Source organism: Oratosquilla oratoria, chromosome 11 (assembly GCF_046742065.1).
Source record: "Oratosquilla oratoria isolate Oo_2021 chromosome 11, ASM4674206v1, whole genome shotgun sequence".
In the NCBI taxonomy this organism is placed as follows: Eukaryota; Metazoa; Arthropoda; class Malacostraca; order Stomatopoda; family Squillidae; genus Oratosquilla; species Oratosquilla oratoria.
Genome location: NC_134787.1, coordinates 358,797 through 376,099, shown reverse-complemented (window position 1 = coordinate 376,099; position 17,303 = coordinate 358,797). Strand labels below are relative to the sequence as shown.

The 17,303-nt window shown below is 38.5% G+C and overlaps 1 protein-coding gene across 1 annotated transcript in view; it reads right to left on the bottom strand.

Annotated features, from left to right (window-relative positions):
* Nucleotides 1–606: 606 nt before the first annotated feature.
* The window catches only part of LOC143029533 (basic phospholipase A2 PA-12C), a 51,989-nt gene continuing 35,292 nt past the window's right edge, over nucleotides 607–17,303 (bottom strand). Inside the window, exon 4 of the mRNA XM_076192185.1 lies at nucleotides 607–827. Within this exon, the coding sequence (XP_076048300.1) occupies nucleotides 607–827 (221 nt within the window). The remainder of the gene's footprint in view (nucleotides 828–17,303) is intronic.

Here is a 17,303-nt window from a genome sequence, read left to right as displayed (position 1 = left end):
CGGGGAGTTGGGTGTGTGTGTGTGCGTGTAAAGTAAAAACATTACCCATAGATCGGTTATACGAGCTCTGAGCTCTCTTCCGGGAGGGAAATAGCTGTCGATCACGAGTCCAACACGTGATCTAAAGACCAAGGTGAAACTTGGAACATACTGGACGAAAAAATAGTGTGCGCAAACTAGACACTGCAAGATACAAAGGAGGGACACCACGAGCGTAGCTCCCTTCCCGTAAAAAAATACAACTAGGTATATATATATATATATTTGAATAATTCGCTAGTGTACAGCGACATCAATCATACAATCCATGACCGTCGCGCAGAGGATTCGAACCACCGCCTATAGACCCAAGAGAGTCCACAGCACCCGCCTTTAACCACTCGACCACAGACGATCTTGTGGTCGAGTGGTTAAAGGCGGGTGCTGTGGACTCTCTTGGGTCTATAGGCGGTGGTTCGAATCCTCTGCGCGACGGTCATGGATTGTATGATATATATATATATATATATATATATATATATATATATATATATATATATATATATATACGCGAGAAAAGGAAATTAAGTTACATATACTCTTATAAGTTAGATATCACAATAGCTACTAGAGGGCATCGTTCGCGTAGTGGTCTTGGTGGTCGTGCATGCCCACACCGGTGGACATGCCCATGAAGAGGTTCTGCCAGTACCTCAGCGGCGACGTCATGCACATGGCTTTGGTCTTGGGACACGGCTGCTGCTTGAGGCACTCAGCGAACAGGCGGTCACACTCGCAGAGTTGGTGGCCGCAGGACCCTGGCCCCCCAAAGGGACCCCGCATGGGAACTGCAAGGAAAATGAAAATCAAGACAAGAACGAACACGTCTGGCTGTTGCCAAAATAATGACAATTATACAATTCGTTAAGTGCTAAGAAGGCTAACTGAGGTGATTTTTATGCCTTGTGGAGGTATAATCATCCTGATGCATGAAACCGACCGGCCAGGTTGCATAGGTCTAAATAATGCGCCGTAGTTAGCAAATTCAATGCGTCAGAAAATCAGCTATCAAATATGAATTTTCAGTCAAGAACGAGAAATCAAACTTCTCTTATTAGTGTGGTGTGAATGTGGTGAAGTGGTACACACGGGGGTGCGCAATTGACACGCCCAGGGCGGGGTCAAAAAGTGAGACTGAGGCGGGACTGCCGCTAGCACGCCAGGACGTCGGGGCCCCTTAGTGTGTGTGTGTGTGTGCGTGTGAGGTGAGGAGAAGCAAGTGGAACTGTGCTAGGATTATATTTACTAATAGGCAAATGTGTTATGTAAGCTAGGATCAGGAGTGATAGAAAGTGTATGGAGCGAAACAAAGGGGGATAAAGAGTGAAGCAACCGAAGGAACGGGATTTCAACAGAAATCAGGTATGTGACCGACAATTTCTTATAATTTGTCTCCAGTATATTACAAAAAATAGATATGCTATAATAATCATTGATATAATTGTAATATTGATTTATGAAAACAAACAAGAAATATGAGATAATTACGCTTCAAGAATGACTACGAATTCATGTTTGTAAACATAAATCGGATTGTCTTCAGGTTGGTTAATTCTCTATGTTTATTTTTAACTTAACATGCTGGATTAGATTGTGACAGGCTAACTATAGATTAAACAACGTTCAACTCCTTCCTTCCTGAAGGGTTGTCATGGAGTTAAATGAAATAGTTTGACGGCTACCAGAGTAAAAGTGGTTTTTAGAACCTTAATGTAATTTCAATCAGCATTACAATGTCAAAACTAAAAACTACCTGAAACTAGGAAAAATCCATATTATCAACATTGGCAGAGTTGCTGATAGATACGAAATTGTCTCCCACAAGGGCAAACCCACACGTTAAGTCTAATGCAGAACATGAATTCAAAGTTAAAACAGGAAGTCAGACTGGTTGAGTGCGTCTCAAAGTAAAGGCAGATTAGAGTTGTTCTAGAAAGCATAAACAGAAGCGTAAGAGAACTGTAAATTAAATCACCATTGTTGGAATGATATATTGAACATAAATTCATGTTTGAAATATATGTACCGGTAGTTCTTGCTGGACACACACAGCTAGTCGGCTAAAGGTATCTCACCTTGTTGATGTTCTGACAACGAACAACTTATAATTCACCCTTCGATGTACAGTACAGCAAACTTGGTTTGACTTGTAAATACTACAGTTACAGTAGTTTATGATTTTTAAGGACTTGTGGGAGGTTATACCTTTATCTCATAAGTTTATGGCATGATTTAATTGGGACAAAATAAATTCATTTTGTAAATGTTTAACATAAGCCTTAAATTCAAGAAAGACGACAGTGCAGTCCTTGGAAATGAAACCAACTGTAGTTTACAATAAATTAGGACTTCTCACCAGGTCCTGCCAATACATATATTACATATACTATGATAACTTACTTAAGCATATATTTTACATCCTTTCAACCTATCAGAATCAAATGATATACGTCTTGTCTACTGGATGGCTCATGTGAGGTCATTTTGTTGTAACAGGGACTGACCGCTACCTCCAACGCTTTGTTGAGGAGCAGGTTGTCATCGTCAGGGAGTGTCGTGGTCTTCCAGGCTCCTGAAGGCATGCACGTCATCCTTGGTGATAGGTCCGAGGGTAGGTCGCCAAATACGTAAGAAAAGAGGTCACATCAACTTCAGCTAACATGTCAGGAGACGTGCACCGCACCTGCAACCAGGTCAAAGGTCAGTTAGTGTCAGTCGTTCTGGAAATACAACAACTCTTGGTCTGCCATGTGTCTTTACTCTGACATGGATTTGTTTGGTAACACTGCCATGTTTTTTTCCACCTAAAAAGAAGAAAAAAAAAAAAAAGGAAAATGTTAGGAAAAAGTAATTACAAGCTAATATGGCATGTTGTTTAACAGGTGAAAGTATACCGGTATATATATATATATATATATATATATATATATATATATATATATATATATATATATATATATGTATAATATATATATACCAGTATATATTATATATATATATATATATATATATATATATATATATATATATATATATATATATATATATACATACATACATACATATATATATATATATATATATTAAGACAACAGGACAGGACTCGTAGTAATATATTTAAATTGGACAAATTTAGATTTAAGAAAGAAATAGGCAAGAACTAGTTTACTAAGGTGGTCAACAAATGGAATAGACATAGTAACCATGTAGTGAGCACTGAAACTATCAGTTGTTTTAAGAAACTGGTAAACAACTTTTTGGATGGGGATGACAGGTGGTAATGGACATGGAACTGCCTAGTGTAGGCTTTATGTTCTCTTGCAGTCTCCCTCATTCTTATGCTCTTTTGTATGTATATATATATATATATATATATATATATATATATATATATATATACACACATGTCTGTGTGTATGTGTGTGAAAGGGAAGGCGAGTGTGAGTTTGGGAATGTAGCTGTTACTCAGGAGTGAAGAGGGGACGAGGGAGAGAAGGGGTGGCTATACTAGTAAGGGAAGAGATAAGTAAGCGTGTAGTGGAGTGGAAGGAGGTTTCATCAAGGTTGATGTGGATGAAGGTGAAGCTGGTGGGAAGGGAGATGTGGGTTTTTGTAAGTGCGTATGGGCCTGGTAGTGAGAAGAGCATAGAGGAAAGGGAGTTTTTTTGGGTAGATATAAATGAGTGCACAGGGATTAGGGAGAAATATCAATGTAGTTTTATTGGGAGACCTTAATGCTAGGGTAGGAAACAAACCAATAGACGGAGTGATTGGGAAGTATGGAGTTCCAGGTAAAAATCGTAGTGTAGAATTGATGGTGGAGATGTGTCTTGAAAGAGAGTTGATAGCAAATACAGTGTTTAGGAAGAAAGTCAGGCATAAGTACACATGGGAGAGGGTGGTGGATAGAAGGGTGACAGATAGAGCGTTAATGGACTATATAGTGGTGACCAGGAGTATGGTAGGAAGAGTTAAGGATGTACATGTTCTAAAGGGAGAGAGTGGGGGAATATCAGATAATTTTCTAGGTAAATTGAGAGTGGAGAATAGGTGGAGAAAGAGGAAAAGGGCAGAACGTAGGGAGGTACTTAGAGTGAACTGCTTAAATGAGAAAGAAAAGGAGAATGAGTATAAGAAGAAGCTGTGAGAGGAGTGGGAGGAAGTGAAGGATAGAGTAGAACTAGGAGTGGAGGAGGAATGGGGATGGTTCAAGTAGGGAGTCTTAAGGTGTGCAAAGATGGTGTGTGGAACAAGGAGGGAGGAAATAAAAGGAAGGGTAGTGATTGGTGGGATGAAGAAGCAAAGAAGGGTGTAGAAGAGAAGCAGGCATTCATAGATTGGCTACAAATTAGGACGAGGGAATCATATGAGAGGTACAAAGTAGAGAGAAGGGAAGTTAAGCATAAGATAAAGGAAGCAAAGAGGAGAGCAGATGTGAAATGGGGTAAGAGTATGACAGAAAATTTTGAAAGTAATAAAAAGATGTTTTGGAAACAAATTGATAGAGGAAGAGGAGGTGAATCAAATAGAGAAGAAAAGGTAAAAGGTGCAGATGGAGAGATGATAATGGAAGAGAAGGCAGTGAGAGGAAGGTGGGCAGAGTATTTTAGGCAGTTGCTAAATGTGAAGAAGGATAGGGAGGGAAAGGTAGTTGCAGTGGGAAGGGCTAAGAAAATGAGAGTGATAAGTAAGGAAAATGGAGGAGAATAAGGGAAAGATGAAGTGAAAGCAGCTGTTAAGATGATGAGAGCAGTTAAGGCACCTGGATTGGATGGATGCCATGCAGAATGTGTGAAGAAAGGAGGCACAGTTATGGTGGACTGGCTGGTGAGGTTATTTAATGTTTGTTTAAGAGGGGGTAGAGTGCCGGAGGACTGGAGGAATGCCTGTATAGTTCCACTTTACAAGGGAAAGGGGGATAACTGTGAGTGTAGTAGTTTCAGAGGGATCAGCTTGTAGAGTGTAGTTGGGAAGGCTTATGGGAGGGTCTTGATTGAGAGGATTAGGAGAGGGACAGAGTTATTGGTGAGGAACAGTGTGGTTTTAGGACAGGTAGGGGTTGTGTAGATCAGATTTTTGTGGTAAGATAGATATGCTATAGGAAAAGGTAAGGATGTTTTTGGGCTTTTATGGATCTGGAAAAGGCTTACGACAGGGTAGACAGGAAGGCACTGTGGGAGGTACTGCAGATATATGGGATAGGAGGAAAGCTGTTAAGAGCAGTCAAGAGTTTTTATGAGAGTAGTAAGAGCTTGTGTTAGGATTAGAAATGGAGAGAGTGAATGGTTTGAGGTAAAGGTGGGACTTCATCAGGGATGTGTTATGTTGCCATGTGTATGTATGTGGTAATGTGAGAGGTGAATGCAAGGGTAGTGGGTCAGGGATTGGAGATGGTTAAAGAAAATGGAGAAAAGTGGGAAATATGCCAGTTGTTGTTTGCTGATGACACTGTGCTTGTAGCAGGATCAGAGGAGCGATTGAGGAAGTTAGTGACAGAGTTTGAGAATGAGTGTGAAAGAAGGAAGCTGAAGATAAATGTGGGCAAAAGTAAGGTGATGAGATGTACAAGGGGAGAGAGTGACAGCAGGGTGGAAGTGAGCATTAAGGGTGAGAGACTGGAGGAATTGGATAGTTATAGATACTTGGGTGCAAATGTGGCAGGAAAGGGAGGAGTGGGGGTGGAGGTAGAATGTAGATTGAGAGAAGCGAGTGAATGCCTTGGTGGATTAAAAAGTGTAATGAGAAATAGACATCTGGGTATGGATATTAAGAGAAGGTTATGTGAAGGAGTGATTGTGCCAACAACACTGTACGGGGCAGAAACATGGAACATAAGAGAGGAAGAGAGAAGGAGTTTGAATGTGTTTGAGATGAAATGTCTGAGAAGTATGATAGGGGTTACTAGGCTAGATAGCGTGAGAAATGAGGAGGTGAGGAGGAGAACAGGGGTGGAAAGGGAGCTGTGAGATAGGGTTGATGAAAGATTATTAGGATGGTTTGGACACATGGAAAGAATGAGTGAAGAAAGATTAGTAAAAGAAGTGTGGAAGGCAGAGGTGGAAGGAGTGAATATGAGGGGGCGTCCTAGGAGGAGATGGATGGATGGGGTGAAAGGGGCATTACAAAAGAGAAGAATGTCTGTTGAGGAAGGATGGGAGAGGACAGAAGATAGGGGTGATTGGAGAATGGTTGTTTATGGATGATGCTGTGATGTATGAGGGGGAGTGGGTGGGGGATGGGGGGTGAGGAAGTATGTACGAGAAAAAATTTGACGCAGCCTGAAGGGATTTCTCCCTGTCTTCTCCTTTTTTGCATGAGGGGATGGAAAGGGGGGGTTGCCAAATTTATGAAGCAGCCTTGCTGAGGATGTGCTGTGTCTTGTGACACTGCTTCTGACCCAGGGCAGTGGACAGGATGCAGAGATGACCCGTCATCCAGGAGGTGCCAAGATAAGAGGGAGGGAGGAGGGTGGAGAGGAGTGGAATATGTCGGGAATAGAATGGGTGGGAGTGGTTTCTATGCCTTTTTCTTTTTGGCTACCCCCTGTGTAAGGGGGAAAAATCCTTCGGTATATGTATATGTATGTATGTATATATATATATATATATATATATATATATATATATGTATATATATATATATATATATATATATATATATGTATATATATATTTACCCATTTACCTGGTTTACTTAGTTGTATCTTTCGGGAAGGGGAGCTATGCTCGTGGTGTCCCGCCTTTGTATCATGCAGTGTCTAGTTTGCTCTTAAACTCATGAATGTTTTTTGTGCACACTATTTCATTGTCCAGTTTGTTCCAAGTGTCCACCACTTTATGTGGAAAACTGTGTTTCTTCAGATCTCTTCTGTAGCTATATTTTTTTGTTTTCTTTCCATGTCCTCTTGTGTTTCTCTTGTCCCAATTTAACAAGCCCTCTCTATCGAGTATTTCTGTGTATTTACCTATTTACCTAGTTGTATTTACCTAGTTGTATTTTGCGGGAAGGGGAGCTATGCTCGTGATGTCCCGCCTTTGTATCTTGCAGTGTCTAGTTTGTTTTTAAATTCATGAATGGTTTTTGTGCATACTATTTCATTGTCCAGTTTGTTCCAAGTGTCCAAAACTCTATGAGGAAAACTGTTTTTCTTCAGTTCTCTTCTATAGCTATGTTTTTTTATTTTCTTTCCATGTCCTCTTGTGTTTCTTTTGTCCCAGTTAAGTAAATTCTCACTATCGAGTACCTCTGTGCCTTTCATGATTCTGTAGATGGTCAATAGGTCACCTCTCTCTCTTCTTTGCTCCAGTGTCGGTAACTCCAGTTTAGCCAATCTCTCTTCGTATGATAGGTTTGCAAGTGCAGGTGCCATTTTTGTAGCTGCTCTTTGGATTCTTTCTATTTTCTTTATATTCTTTTTGGTACTGGGGGACCACAATGTCGCTGCATACTCTAATCTAGGCCTTATCAATGTAACCAATATTTTTTTCATCATGTCTTCGTCCAAGTATGTAAACGCCACTTTTATTGATCTTAGCAAGTTGTAAGTCTCCCCGACAATTTTGTTAATCTGTATATCATAGGACAAGTCGTTCGTGATAATTACTCCCAAATCTTTTTCGGATCCTACTTTCTTTACTTCTTTGGTTCCAATTGTATATTTTCCTGATATTCTGTTTTTGCTTTTTCCAAACTCCATTATGCTACACTTCTTCGTATTAAAGTCCACTTCCCATTTCTGACTCCAGTTCCATACCCTATTTAGGTCTTCTTGCAGTGCTTCACAGTCCTCATCAGTTTCTATTTTCCTTAGCAGTTTGGCGTCATCGGCAAAGAAGCTCATGTAGCAGTTCACGTCCTCATCCATGTCATTCATATAGATAGCAAACATTATTGGTGCCAGCACAGATCCTTGCGGTACTCCACTGATCACCTCTTTCCAGTCTGAATATTTTTCTCTGAGCACTACTCTCATCTTTCTACCAGTCAGAAAGTCCTCTATCCATTTTAGTAGGTTTCCCTGTATTCCTCCTATGTGTTCCAGTTTTTTTAGTAGTTTTCTGTGTGGTACTTTGTCAAAGGCTTTTTGCAAGTCTAGGAATGCACAATCAGCCCATCCATTTCTTTCTTGCACTATGTCTATTAGTCTTGAGTAAAAGCATATTAAGTTTGTGGAGCATGATCTTCCTTGTCTGAATCCGAATTGTCTTGGGTTTAATATGTCATTGTCTTCCAGATGTTTTACCCATCTATTCTTGATTATTTTCTCACAAATTTTGGCAATGGTGCTTGTTAGTGATACTGGCCTATAGTTGGTGGGTTCTTCTTTGTTTCCTCCTTTGTGTATTGGTACAATGTTAGCGTTTTTCCAGTCCTCGGGTATCTTTCCTTCTTTGAGTGAGCTGTTTATTAAGATGTGTATTTTGTCTGTTAGTTCTTCTTTGCACTCCTTTAGAATCCAATTTGCAATACCGTCCGGGCCATGTGATTTTCTGACATCCAGCCTTGATAAATGTTCTGATATTTCCTTTAGTGATGCTGTAAACTCATTCATGAGGGGAGATTTCTTGTTTTTGTCTATGTCACAATTCGTGTGTGTGTGTGTATTTACCTAGTTGTATTTTACAGGAAGGGGAGCTATGCTCATCGTGTCCCGTCTTCATATCTCATTTTATCTAAACTGTTTTTAAATTCATGTATTGTTTTTGCACGCACCACTTTCTCATCTAACTTGTTCCAAATGTCTATAACTCTGTGGGGAAAGCTGTTCTTTTTCAGATCTCTTCTATAACTGTCTTTCTTGATTTTCTTTCCGTGTCCTCTTGTATTTCTATCATCCCATTTTATTAGATCCTCTCTATCGATAGTTTCTATGCCTTTCATGATTCTGTAAATAGCTATCAAATCTCCTCTCTCTCTTCTTTGCTCTAATGTCTGTAGCTCAAGTTTTGCTAGTCTCTCTTCATATGATAGTTTTGAGAGTGTTGGTGCCAAATTTGTAATTGCTCTTTGTATTCTTTCAATTTTTTTTATACATTTTTTTGTACTTGGTGACCACATCATTGCTGCATATTCCGATCTTGGTCTTATCAAAGTGATTAGTATTTTCTTCACCATTTCTTCATCCAGGTATGTAAATGCCACTTTGATTGTTCTTATTAAATTATATATTTCTCCAAAAATCTTGTTTATATGTTTCTCAGGTGACATATTATTCATAATAATGACTCCCAGGTCCTTCTCATTTTCTACTTTTTTTTATTCCTTCTTCTCCCAATTTATATGATCCTGTTATTCTGTTTTTGCTTTTTCCAAATTCCATTATACTACACTTTTTAGTATTGAACTCCATCTCCCACTTCCTACTCCATTCCCATACTTTATTGAGATCACTCTGTAGTGACTCACAATCTTCTTCAGTGTTCACTTTTTTCAACAGTTTTGCATCATCCGCAAAGAAGCTCATATAGCTTTCAATTCCCTCATCCATATCATTAATATATATATAGCAAACATTATTGGGGCCAGAACTGTTCCTTGTGGAACACCACTTATCACTTCATCCCAGTTAGAGTGTTTGTCTCATATCACCACTCTCATTTTTCTTTCTTGCAAGGACGGAGAATAGGGGTGAATGGAGAAGGGTTGTGTATAGATGAGGCTGTGATGCATGAGGGGGAGTGGGTGGGGGATGGGGGTGAGGAAGTATGTATAAGGAAAAATTTGATGCAGCCTGAAGGGATTTCTCCCTGTCTTCTCGTCCTGCATGAGGGGACGGAGAGGGGTGTCACTGAATTTATGAAACGGCCTTGCTGTGGATGTGCTGTGTCTTGCGACAGTGCTTCCAACCCAGGGCAGTGGACAGGATGCAGGGATGACCCGTCATCCAGGAGGTGCCAAGATATAGAAGGAGGGTGGAGGGGAGTGGAATATATGGGAAATGAAATGGGTGGGAGTGATTTCTATGCCTTTTTCTTTTTGGCTATCCCCTGTGTAAGGGCCTTGCTGTGGATGTGCTGCATCTTGCGACACTGCTTCTGACCCAGGGCAGTGGACAAGGTGCAGGGATGACCCGTCATCCAGGAGGAGCTCAGATAAGAGGGAGGGTGGAGGGGTGTGGAGTGTATTCAGGGATGGAATGGGTGGAAATGATTTTATGCCTTTCCCTTTTTGGCTACCTCCCTTGTAAGGGGGAAAAGCCTTTGTATATGTATGTATGTATGTATATGTATGTATGTAAAAAGTCTTCCATCCATTTCAGCAGTTTGCCCTGTATTCCTCCTGTAGTTTCTAATTTCTTAAGCAACTTCTTGTGTGGCACTGCATCAAATGTTTTTTCCAGGTCTAGAAATGCACAATCAACCCATCCATCTTTTTCTTGTATTATATCTATTAGCCTTGAATAGAAACATATTAAGTTTGTGACGCACGATCGTCCTTGTCTGAATCCAAATTGCCTTGGATTTAGTACATTGTTTTTTTCTAAATACCTTACCCATCTACTTTTGATAATTCTTTTACAAATTTTTGCTATCATGCTTGTTAGAGAGACTGGTCTATAGTTTGTAGGGTCTTCTTTGTTTCCCCCTTTATATATAGGTACTATATTTGCTCTTCTCCAATCTTTTGGAACTTTTCCTTCTTTCAATGAACTGTTTATTAGGCTATGTATTTTGTCTGCCAGTTCATTCTGACATCAAGATTACTCAAGTGTTTCATTATTTCATTCCTTTTTACTTCTATTTCTTTCATAGGGGGGACTTTTTCTTCCCATTCGATATCTCCAGGTTGTATGTTCTCCCTTGTAAACACCGATTTAAAATGCTTGCTCATACTTTCTGCCCTCTCTATTTCCTCTGTGTATTCAACTCCTCCTTGTCGTAATTTCTCTAATTCTTGTTTGTTTTTCAGTTTGTTGTTTTCAAATCTGTAAAATAGTTTTGGTTGATCTTTACATTTTTCTATGACATCTTTTTCATATTTTCTCATTTCTTCTCTGCACACTTGCATATATTCATTTCTATAACTAGTATATATTTTCCATTTTTCAGGTTTTTTGTCTTTTTTCCCATTTTGTCCAAGCTTTATCTCTTTTCTCTTTTAACTCCCTACAACTTTTATTGTACCAATACTTTACATATTCTTTTTCTTGCTTTATTTTGGGACATACTTTTCTACTTTTTTTTTCTTTTTATTTTTTTTTTCTTTATTTTTGTCAAAATATTCCATTTCTCTTCCACTGTTGTTTCCTCTGTATATTCTTTCCCTGTTTTCTTTTTGAAAGAACTCTCTTATTTTATCAAAATTTGTTTTTTCATACATCAATCTTTCTTCTCTATATTGTTAATTTCTTTACATGTATTTTTCCTCATTTAGTTCCAGTTCAATCAATATGTGGTCACTTTTACTTATTGGTGTCTTATATTCAATCTCTTCCACTATTTCAGGTTCTGATGTGATTATTAGGTCCAGTCTCGATGGTTCTTCATTTCTATACCTAGTGTTCTCTTGAATCCATTGTGTCATTGTATGGTCAATAATCATCTCAAGTAGAACATTTCCCCATGAGTCATCTCCACCCTTTACTGTCATCTCTTCCCAGCAGACTTCTTTGCAATTAAAGTCACCCATTATAACTATTCTTCCTCCATCTTCCATTATCTTATTTAATGTTATCCTTGTGTCTTCTGATATACTTTTATGTTCTCTCTCTTCCCATGAGGCTGCTTTTGGAGGCACATAATTTATAACAAACTTTCTGCTCTTCCTATCTCTGTTTTCCACTTCCATCATAATCATCTCTATTCTTTCCATATGTAACATTCCTCACATTTATATCCTTAGTCAGGAACATAACAGTACCCCCTTGTTTTGCCTCTCTGTTTCTAATCCAATAATTATATGCATCATGTCCTACACTGTTGGGTGGTAGTGGACCTTTCAATTTTGTCTCTATAATTCCCATTATGTCCGATTGTTTTTCCTTCAGATAATCATTCAGTTCATTCAAGCCTGTTATTAATCCATCTATATTTGTCTAAGACACTCTTAATTTTCTGCTACTTCCATTGTATTTTCTGTTTCCCTTTTGTTTTTCTCTGTTATGTGTCATTTCCTCACTTTCATATTCACTACTCTCCAATAGAATTCCTCTTTTTCTGACTCTGTTCTGTTCTGGTTTTTTTCCTTAGCTTGTCTTTTTGTTTTCTCATCCTCTCTCTCATCTTTATTCATTTCTCTTTTTATCCATACCTTTTTGTATTGTTCACTGTGTTAGTTTCCCTGTTTTTGCTAAGATATTCTCTGCTGTCGTTTGTGACCTGAATTTAATCTTAATTGGTCTGGTCATATCTGTACTGTATTTCCCGAGTATACACATTTCTTCAATTTGTTTCCCTATTTCAGGTTCATCTTCCTGAACAAATTCTAATATATTGTTTACTTTTTCTTTTTCCTCCTTAATTCTCGTAGTCCTGTTAAAGTTATACTTCTCTTCCATCCCTAATATGATTATACATTTCTTTTTATCTGCTAAGTCTCTTACTATATTCTTCTCCTTCATTACTTTAATAACTGTATTTTCAGTTTGATCTTTCATCTGGTGTGTCACTATGTCTTAAGATACAATTTTATTGTTCTTTTGGACTTTCTTCTGACCATGTGCTTCTTTTGCTATGGACTTTTCATTCTATTATTCCTCTTTAATTCCTCATTCTCATCTTTTACTTCCTTTAACTGTTTTTTCAATTCTTCTACTTTAGTTAGGTTTTCATTTTCCTTCTTTAATTGTTCCAATTTATCAACTCGCTGTGCAATCTGTGTGAGTTGACCTACCCTTCTTTCCCAGTGTTGCGCCATGCTAATCGGGGGAGGTTGGCATCCCCCCTTCATTAAATTCATTGAAATTATTATCCTTACTTTCCATTTTGTTGTTCTTATTTATATTTCTAAACGTAATGATTTTACTTAAATTATTCACTTCTCCCACGTCCGCTGAAGATCTCTTGTTGACATTCTTATTCCCGTCAGGTGGTGCCCATGCGCCTCCCTCCTCATTTCCATCTATTTCTCTCAGTAATTCCTTCCCTTCTCCTTTTCCATCACCTTCCCACTACACGAGCTTTCCCCTTCCCTATAAATACAAAAAGGTACTTCCTCATTGTTGAGATCCATGAAAATTTCCCTTCTTCAGAGCTCCAATCTTCCCTGTATTTACCTAGTTGTACCTAGTTGTATTTTGCGGGAAGGGGAGCTATGCTCGTGTTGTCCCGCCTTTGTATCTTGCAGTGTCTAGTTTGTTTTTAAACTCATGAATGGTTTTTGCGCATACTATTTCATTGTCCAGTTTGTTCCAAGTGTCCAAAACTCTATGAGGAAAACTGTTTTTCTTCAGTTCTCTTCTATAGCTATGTTTTTTTATTTTCTTTCCATGTCCTCTTGTGTTTCTTTTGTCCCAGTTAAGTAAGTTCTCACTATCGAGTACCTCTGTGCCTTTCATGATTCTGTAGATGGTCAATAGGTCACCTCTCTTCTTTGCTCCAGTGTCGGTAACTCCAGTTTAGCCAATCTCTCTTCGTATGATAGGTTTGCAAGTGCAGGTGCCATTTTTGTAGCTGCTCTTTGGATTCTTTCTATTTTCTTTATATTCTTTTTGGTACTGGGGGACCACAATGTCGCTGCATACTCTAATCTAGGCCTTATCAATGTAACCAATATTTTTTTCATCATGTCTTCGTCCAAGTATGTAAACGCCACTTTTATTGATCTTAGCAAGTTGTAAGTCTCCCCGACAATTTTGTTAATCTGTATATCATAGGACAAGTCGTTCGTGATAATTACTCCCAAATCTTTTTCGGATCCTACTTTCTTTACTTCTTTGGTTCCAATTGTATATTTTCCTGATATTCTGTTTTTGCTTTTTCCAAACTCCATTATGCTACACTTCTTCGTATTAAAGTCCACTTCCCATTTCTGACTCCAGTTCCATACCCTATTTAGGTCTTCTTGCAGTGCTTCACAGTCCTCATCAGTTTCTATTTTCCTTAGCAGTTTGGCGTCATCGGCAAAGAAGCTCATGTAGCAGTTCACGTCCTCATCCATGTCATTCATATAGATAGCAAACATTATTGGTGCCAGCACAGATCCTTGCGGTACTCCACTGATCACCTCTTTCCAGTCTGAATATTTTTCTCTGAGCACTACTCTCATCTTTCTACCAGTCAGAAAGTCCTCTATCCATTTTAGTAGGTTTCCCTGTATTCCTCCTATGTGTTCCAGTTTTTTTAGTAGTTTTCTGTGTGGTACTTTGTCAAAGGCTTTTTGCAAGTCTAGGAATGCACAATCAGCCCATCCATTTCTTTCTTGCACTATGTCTATTAGTCTTGAGTAAAAGCATATTAAGTTTGTGGAGCATGATCTTCCTTGTCTGAATCCGAATTGTCTTGGGTTTAATATGTCATTGTCTTCCAGATGTTTTACCCATCTATTCTTGATTATTTTCTCACAAATTTTGGCAATGGTGCTTGTTAGTGATACTGGCCTATAGTTGGTGGGTTCTTCTTTGTTTCCTCCTTTGTGTATTGGTACAATGTTAGCGTTTTTCCAGTCCTCGGGTATCTTTCCTTCTTTGAGTGAGCTGTTTATTAAGATGTGTATTTTGTCTGTTAGTTCTTCTTTGCACTCCTTTAGAATCCAATTTGCAATACCGTCCGGGCCATGTGATTTTCTGACATCCAGCCTTGATAAATGTTCTGATATTTCCTTTAGTGATGCTGTAAACTCATTCATGAGGGGAGATTTCTTGTTTTTGTCTATGTCACAATTCGGTATTTTCTCTCTGGTGAAAACAGATTTAAAGTGATTGTTCATGACTTCGGCCATCTCTAAATCTTCTGTGTATTCTATGTTTCCTTGGCATAGTTTCACCAATTCCTGTTTGTTTTTAAGTTTACCATTCACATACCGATAGAATAGTTTGGGTTGCTCTTTGCATTTGTCTATAATATCCTTCTCATGGTTCCTTTTCTCCTCTCTTCTCACATTAACATACTCATTTCTATAGTTAACATAAATTTGCCATTTGCTTTGTTTTTTGTCTTTTCTCCACTTTTTCCAAGCTTTGTCCCTTCTGTCTTTTGCCTCACTGCATCTTTTGTTGAACCAACATTTAATGTACTCTCTCTCTCGCTTTTGTCTTGGTACATGCCTGTTTACCCCTTCATTGTAGTTTTCCATCAATATATTCCATTTCTCTTCCACTGCTGTTTCTTCCCTGTAAAATATTTCCCAGTTTGCATTCCGGAAGAATGTCTTTAGTTTTGTAAAGTCTGTTTTGTTGTACCTCAGTCTTCCTTTCCTATGCTTTTCGTTCCTCTCTATGTCTATTTCTTCCTTTAGTATAGTTTCGATGAGTACATGGTCACTCTTTCCAATTGGTGTCTCATACTGGACTTTATGCACTATTTCAGGCTCTGTTGTAAATATTAGATCTAGTTTTCGATGGCTCTTCATTATTTCTGTACCTTGTGTTTTCACGGACCCATTGGGTCATTGTGTACTCCATGGTCATATCTAGCAGTACATTGCCCCACGAGTCATCTCCTCCTTGCACTGTCATGCTGTCCCAACAAATTTCTTTGCAATTGAAGTCCCCCATAACTACCAGATTACCCTTACCCATTAGTATCTCATTGAGTGATTTTCTTGTGTCATCTAGCATTTTTGTATGTTCAATTTCTTTCCAAGCGCTTGTTTTTGGAGGCACATAAGTCACCACAAACTTTCTACTTTTCATATTCTTGCCTTCGACTTTTATCATGATCAATTCAGCATTACCTTTGCCCTCTGCAATTTTTGTCACCTTTAGGTCTTTCTTGGCCAAGAACATGATTCCCCCTCCCTGTTTCTTGTCCCTGTTTTTTATCCAGTAGTTGTATAAACCTTGTCCGATAACAGTGGATGGTATTTCACCTCTTAGTTTAGTCTCTACAATTCCCATTATGTCTGGTTTTGCTTCTAACAGATAATCATTGAGTTCGTTCAGTCCCGAAATTAGTCCGTCAATGTTGGTATAGGCCACTTTTAATTTTCTTTCTTCTCCCTGGTTTCTTCTTCCCTTGTTTTGTTCGTTTTGAAGCGCCATTGTCTTAATCTCAAGTCTATTACTCTCCACTGGAATTCTTTGCATTCTGTCTCCGATCTTTTCAAGTTTTTTTCCTTTGCTTCTTCTCTTAGCGCCCTTTCTTTTTCTAATTCCTCAGTACTCATTTCTCTTTTTATCCATATCTTATTGTATTTTTCACTCTTTGCCAAGTTACCTACTTTTTCAAATATGTCTTCTACCACTTGTGACCTTAGTTTTATCTTTAGAGGTCGATTCCTATCCTTAGTATAGCGACCAATTCTGTAAGTCTCTTCTAAGTCTGTGCCTGAATCACTGTCTCCCCCCTGAATTTCATTAAGGATTTCTACTGCTGTCTCTTTTTCTTCTTTTTCTCTCATGTACCTCGCCAATCCTTGTTTTTCTTTAAGCCCATAAACCACAATACATTTCTTCCTATCTACTGTGTCCCTGACCCAATTTGCTTTTTCGTTAATCACTTGAATGATTGTGTCTTTTGCATTATCTTGCATTTGCTGCTTGACTATTTCTTTGAAAGCAATTTCTTTATTTTCAATATTTTCTTTCCACTTCTTAATTTCCTGGATACTGTCCCCACCTAAGTTTTCTTCGATCTTTTGTGTCAATTCTTGTAATTTGTTGTTCACTTCCTGCTTTAGATTTTTGCTATTGTTATCATTAGTTTTCTTCTTTTCATTATCATTCTTCAGTTCATTTATGTCTCTTTTCATTTCTTTAATTTCGTTTGTAAGATCCAAGTTAGCTTTTCTCAGGTCAGAAATTTCATGGTTAGTCTTAGATAAACAATCAATTAATCCAATGACCTCTTTTCTTAAGTCCATGATTTCATTTTCCCACCGAGTCCTATTTTTGCTCATCTCTCTCTCTATCTCTAATAATCTACTTAAGTTCTTTCTTTCGTACTTACCAAACCCTAAGAAATCATTGTCATAACACGTGGTGCTTTGTTGATTGTTTACATCGCGGTTCAGTGGATTGCCGCCAGATGGCTCTGATTCGCAACTGGCTTTCGAGTCGTTTTCATTCATTTTTGCTAATTTCGAGTTAACACAATTAACTAGCACTGCATAGATACCATTTCGGGCACTCACGTTCACTCCCCACCCCTACAGTACAAACCAGGTTT